The sequence below is a fragment of the Corvus hawaiiensis genome, unplaced genomic scaffold (genome assembly GCF_020740725.1).
Source record: "Corvus hawaiiensis isolate bCorHaw1 unplaced genomic scaffold, bCorHaw1.pri.cur scaffold_32_ctg1, whole genome shotgun sequence".
Lineage (NCBI taxonomy): Eukaryota > Metazoa > Chordata > Aves > Passeriformes > Corvidae > Corvus > Corvus hawaiiensis.
In genome coordinates this window covers 4,701,523-4,707,980 of record NW_025963366.1, presented here as the reverse complement: position 1 = coordinate 4,707,980, position 6,458 = coordinate 4,701,523, and the positions used below count along the sequence as shown (strand labels likewise).

General features: G+C 52.4%; 1 protein-coding gene across 1 annotated transcript; it reads left to right on the top strand.

Annotated features, from left to right (window-relative positions):
- Nucleotides 1-747: 747 nt before the first annotated feature.
- LOC125321005 (inositol 1,4,5-trisphosphate receptor-interacting protein-like 1) lies at nucleotides 748-1,701 on the top strand (the record flags this gene model as incomplete). The annotated part of the gene is made up of 1 exon (XM_048293440.1): nucleotides 748-1,701. A coding segment is annotated over one exon (954 nt), but the record flags the coding sequence as incomplete, so codon positions are not given.
- Between the last annotated feature and the right edge of the window lie 4,757 nt (nucleotides 1,702-6,458).

Below are 6,458 nucleotides of genomic sequence, written 5' to 3'. Positions count from 1 at the left end.
CCCCGCCCCACTCAAGGCCTTCTCTCCATCCTCCTGCAGACCATGGGTCACTGGCTATTCTGGCTCTTGCTCTTGCAAAGCCTTATCCCGTACCCGCAGCCCGCGGGAGATGCTTTGCATGAGGCCAGGCGTCTGAGCATGGAGGTGCATGCGATGCACCAGGAAGTGGAGAGGATTCTTCTGGAGCGGGAGGTGGAGCAGCTTATGCTGAGGCAGAGTGGAGGGGCCTGGGGAGACCTGCCGTGGTCTGCCTTGCAGCACTGGCAGGTCTGGGATTTTGCTGGGCTCCTGCTCCTTCTCTTGGCCCTAGAGTTTATCTGGAGGAAAAGGAGCCTGAGGAGAGAGGAGCGTGAAGAAGAAAACGATGGTGCCGATGAAGAGGAAGTCAGAAATGCGGCTGCAAACCAAGAAGAAGATGTTGGAAATGAAGAAGAAGAAGAAGCCAATGCTGCCAACCGCGAGGAAGTCAACAATGATGATGGCAATGTACAGGAAGTCGGCAATGTTGCTGCAAATGAAGAAGACGATGTTGGAAATGAAGTTGTCCGTGAGGCTGCAAATGCAGAAAACAACAATGATGCTGCCAATGGAGTCCAAGAAGAAGAGCACGAGGGCGAAGATAACATAGGAAGGATTGCAATGGAGCGCATCCAGTGGCCTGTACAGGACCTGCAGGAAGGCTGTGAGTGGACAACTGACCTGATGGACAATTTTGCCATTTACTTTGGCCACGTCTTGTGCAACAGTTTCTACCCGGTGCTGCAACGAGCCATCGGGGTGGGCAGTGCCTTCGAAGGTTGGAGTCCCCGTGAGCAGGATGTTGTGTACCGTGTGCTGGTAGCCATGAATCCTCCCCGAGGCCACTCCTTCCAGCTGGAGCTGGACACTGCGGGGCAGAGGCGCGGGAGGAACTTCCGCGTCCGCGTGCAGCTGGAGTGCACCTGCAGCAGGGAGCAGCAGGGGGAGAACATGCTGTGCTTCCTGCACCAGCCCCAGGAGGTGCTGAGGAGCAATCAGGATGCCAGCCTCCTACACACCCTGTGCACCGGCTCCTACCTCGACGTGCAGAAAACTGCCCGCTGGTTCTACCAACTGGTGAGAGCAATCTGGCCGGCTTTGCCTCAGTCCCACAATTGGCATTTAGTGCTGCTGCCCTCCAGACGCTCCTGCCAATTCCAGGTGAGCAACGGCGCAGCAAGCTTCCGCATTGAGGTGCTGTTTGGGGTGCGGCAAGGCGACTCAGACATCTTTGTGAGCAGCCAGCCTAGGGAGGCCTGCACGCCAAGTACAACATGGCCGGAGAGCTACGCCGTGGCAGAGATGAAGTTCTTCAAGTGCATCGCCAGGCAGGCCCCCCCTGACAGCTTGCACCTCAAATGCCTGCAGTTCTTCAGCTGTCTGCAGCTGGGCTCCGGCTTTTCCACCTACACCATCAAGACCATTGTCATGCACCTCCTGTCCATCATCCCCGTGTCACGGTGGCGCAGGAGAGATTTTGTCAGGCGACTGGTGGATATCAGCGAGGGCCTGCGCTTCTGCGTGCAAGTGAGATGCCTCAACCACTTCATCGTGGGCAACCGGAGCCTTCCTGGGGAGATCAGGGTTCCCCCAGAGGTGCAAATGGCCGAGACGTGCAATCTCTTCCACCACCTGGTGATGGATCCCGTTGCCCACTCCCAGGCGATGAGTGAGTACGTGGATCTGCGAAAGCGGTTCACACGAACCCTGAACGATGAGCACTGAAAGAGCTTCTCCACCTTAGAGCTGTGCTTGTGGGGCCGGCAGCTGGCCGCAGAGAAGCCCCTCATTGTACAGGGGAAAAGAGGGAACAATGTGGGACACAGAGAGGGAAGGGAAAACGCTGTGCAGCAGCACTCTGCCAGCAGAAGCAGCAGCAGCAGCGGTGTCATCTCAACAGTCTCCTCAGCACCGCATGCACTGATGACCAGGTTGGCTACCCAGATCGGAGACCACGCAAGAGGAAATACTCCGATTCCCTTTTGTGTTCTCTGGGCTCTGTGGGCAGAATCTGCTCCCTGGGCTGCAGCTGACGCAGACCTGAGCGTGCAGAATGTGGAGAGGGCACTGCTCAAGAGGCAGTGGGAATTGCTGCCACACCTTTCCTCTAGAGCAAAAGAACTTTCGGGGAGTCAAAGCTGATGGAGCTGAAGAGGCCGTGGCCAGGGGCCTTGTGAGAGAGACTCCCATTAGCACCAGGCCTTGTGGCTGCCCCCAACTCTTTCTTGGACTCCACTTTCCCTCTGAGAGCTTCACCTTGTGCAAAGATGCGGATCTCCAAATCCCAGAAGAGTTAACGTTTGGAAGGAGCACCGGTGGGATCATCTTGGCCAGGGCTGCTCCAGCAGGGTCTTCCCGCTGCGCCTTGCAAAGGGTTGCCTTCAGATGGTTCTTGACTATCTGCGCTCAGGGAGACTCCACAACCTCTGGGCAATGTGCTGCAGTGCTCGCTCACTGCGCTGAATGCCAGATGTGCTGCAGAGCTGCTTGAAGTCAGCAATGAATTGAAGGGGCTGCTTGAGAAAAACATCAGCGGGGCCTCTCAGCTCTCTTGCCCCTGGCTGCAGCAAGGCCTAAGCACAGAATGACGTCTGCAGTGAAGCAGAGGCCTCTCGGCCCCATGTTGTTTCCCTGAGGCCCAGAAGAGCACCTGCACCTCTCTAGCGCCATCGGCCTCACTGCCCTTCACTGCGCAGAACAAGCTGTCGTACAAATCTGGTCCTTCAAGGAGAAGAGGATGCGTGCAAAGACTCTGGCCCAGGTCCCACGGCCTCTCCTGCCGCCTCAGCAGGTGCAGGGCCACAGCAGGGTTGATTCTACCTCCTCATATCATTTCCATCTCCAAAACAAGTCACCCAGATCTGCACTAAGCCCTACTTGCATATGACCTTTGCCACTCCTGAGGACACGCACAAACAGAGCGCCTGCCTCTGTTTTTTTGGAGGCCTTTTTGGTGGCCAAAGCCACCAAAGCCCAGCTGTAACGTGCAATTGTTCCCGGCCTTTGGCAAGGGCCAAAACTTAAAGGAGGAAAGAAGCAGGAACGTGGGACAGAAAAAGGAAACAGAAACAGGCAACAAAAGACCAAGAGGAACAATCAGCGCCGCTTGCCCGCCATCAGCCCATGGACGGTGTCTCTCCTTTGTTGGAGTGAAAGCTCCTCTGGACTCAGGCCCAGAGGGAAGCCAAAGCACAGGGGTTGAATTAAAACCTTTGCACAAGCTGTGATGCAAGAAGCCACAGCAAAGTGAAATAGAAAGATAGATTTTTTAACTTTTAGTAGAAATATATGCTAAGTGCCTTAAGAATTAAAAAGCTGTCGCAGAGACCTTAAACACAGTGCTTGCTGCAGCAGGGTTACCTTTTCACGGAATTCTTTCCTTTCGACAAAATATAGATAGAATTATACTGTTCACATTTTTTAGATGGAGTGTTCACATAAACAAGAAGAACTGATAGAAACTGTATACGCAAATCTGTGTAATACCTATGTAACACTTGTGTAAGACTTACGATTGTAAGAATTAGACCAGGATAGGTTAAGAAAAGAAAAACCAGAATCATGTGTTAATCTTATTGGTCAATTAACAAATATAATCCACCCTTCTGCAAGAAAAAGCATATATGGAGCATATAGAGGATATAGAAGAAGCGGGTTTTGCCTGCTGTTGCTGCTGCTGCTTGGCTTTATCATGTAACCCCCTTTGAACTCGGCCTTCAAGAAAGCTATGAGACTATGAAATAAAGAACTTAGCAGAACAGCAGCCTCCTCTGCTCTTTTAGCCTGGTCCGAGAAGGAAGGGTACCCCTTTAAAAGCTCCACACTCCTTGTCCCCGGAAGGGACACCTTTGGGTCCGACTTGTGTCGGAGCTGGCCTGAAACTGTGTCTATATAAGAATCTAGATTTTTATTTCATAGATGTATATATATTGTTTATACATAGCGTATACTCTAAAGTTTATTAATGATCATATATAATAGTAAAGTATAATAAAACAAAGCAATATACTAATCTAAGTAATAGAAAAGATACCAAATACATCCTTATTCTATGATAAAATAGAATGAAAATGATAAAATGAACATCTAGATGAAATATGCGAAAAAATAATTAGAAACGGTTGAGTAGGTCATCAGTTTTAAATAATAACCATAGAACACATATTTAGTGTCACTATCTGTTGTGACACATATTAATGCTCTTAGTGCATTTATGTCTGGAAAGATTTTAAGAAAATAGATCTATTTATTACATCTCTATGATAGATTACCTAGATGATATTATTTTTTGCACAAGTCAAGCCTTGTATAGTGTCGCTATCTGCTGGGACATCTACTCATGCTCTGCAGTTAGTGCATTTAGGAGTGGAAGGCCAGAAGCTGCTTTGTCCTTGCTTCAAGAAACGACAGTATTCCAGAATCTGGAGCGTGCAAGACTTGATTGATCTCAGCCAGACCCAGAGCACTGGTAAATCTCAGGCGCTGGCAAGCTGGGCTCGTGAACAGTGTCCTTGAACTCAGCCCAATTTACCGTGCTGAAGTGGTTCTAAGCAGAAATGAAGGCCAGCTGCCCCAAGTGATCTGTGATCACAGAATCACAGAAGGCCTTGGCTTGGAAGGCTCCTTGAAAATCGTCTTGTTGCAAGCCTGCTGCCAAGGGCAGGGACACCTCCCACTAGGCCAGGTTGCTCCAAGCCCCGTCCAAGCTGGCCTGGAACACTGCCAGCCATGGGGCAGCCACAGCTTCTGTGGGCAGCGTGGGCCAGGGCCTCGCCAGCCTCCGAGGCCAGAATTTCTTGCACATCTCCAGCCTAAGCCCACTCTCTGTCAGTGGCAAGCCACTGCCCCTGGGGCTGTGCCTCCAGGCCCTTGGGAACAGCCCCTCTGCAGGTCTCGGCTGGGCCTCGTGCAGGGACTGAAAGGCCACAGGAAGGTGCCCCCGGAGAAGCCCTTGGAGAGCACTGGGGCCACGAGTGCCACCATCAGGACAGCAGGCAGGGCCTGGTGCGGCCGGCGGGGCCAAAGGGCACAGGGCACAGGGCGCTGAGGCCCTGCCAGCCGGAGCTGGCAGCTCCGCTGGGCGGCCAGCCGGCAGAGAGCCGTGGGAGATGCGTGCAGCAGCAAGGACCCGGGGCTTCTTGATGGGTCAGAAAGCAGAGAAGAGCTTGAGAATGGTCCCCAAAGGATTAGGGCCTCTCCCTGTGCAGAAAAGAATTCACAACACCCGAGGTTTAGTCTGGAAAAGACACACAGGAGTCCTGTCGTCTCATTGCAATAAAGGCAGAGGCCATGGGACATTTCTCATGGCGTGTCTCCAATTGCTGTGGGACGCAGCCTCCTTTTTGATCCTAATTTCCAGGTGCATCACCCTCTTCCTTCCCCCGTTGCCTGAGGTACTCGGAAGGTACAGACTTCCCAAATCGCCGTCTCTATGGCCCCCTCTAATATGCACCCTCTGGTTTCTTTAGATACACATATAGAACCAAACACTATTCTTAACTCTCTTAAGCCTTTGTTCTTCTTCTCTAAGTTCAGGAATTTCACACGGCCTTGGCTGAGCAACAGTGCGTGCCAATCGGTAACATTTTCTAGAAGGGAGAACTTCTTTTGTGCCTTCCCTAGCTGTGAGTCCCTGGCCCTATCGACAAGCACATTCATGCGGTCTGTGTGTCAAGACAAGTTTCTCTTCTTCCTTTCATCCCCCTCCAAAAAGGTAGCGAGATCAAGAGCTCAACTGAAGTGCTTCCTCGCCACTTCATGCAGCATGGACAACAAAGTGCAGCCGCTGGGAATGGTTGCAGGTTGGGAAAAGCGGGACATGGTTGCCATGCCAGAGCCATGGTGGGATGAGTCCCACACTGGAGCGCTGTAGCCGATGGCTAGAAAGCCTTCAGAAGGGACAGGCAAGGAAGGAGAGCTGCTGGGGTCGGTGTCTGTGTAAGGGAGGGTTCCAACTGTCTCGAGCTTCATGCTGGTGCTGATGGGGTTGAGTATTCATGGGCGAAGGCCAACAAGGCAGATTTCGTGGAGGGGCTCTGGTATAAAGCAGACAGGCAGCGTGAAGAGGCAGGCAAGATATTCCCTGAGTAGCCGGGAGAAATGTCAGCATCACTCGCCCTTGCTCTCTTTGGAGAGTTCAGTGGAGCAGCTCTAAGTTTCCTGGAGTCTTGGGATGAGTTTTGGGCCCCTCCCCTCAAGCATGACCTTGAGAGGCTGGAGTGTGTGCAGAGAAGGGAAGGGAAGGGAAGGGAGCTGGCCAAGAGGCTGGAGAAGAAGTCTGATGAGCAGGGGCTGAGGGAGCTGCAGGGGCTGACACTGGAGAAGGGCAGGATCAGAGAGGAACCTTCTCACTTCCTGCAACTCCCAGACAGGAGGGTGGAGCTAATGCAGGTCAGGCTCTGCTCGCAGGGAACAAGGGACAGGACAAGAGGAAATGGCCT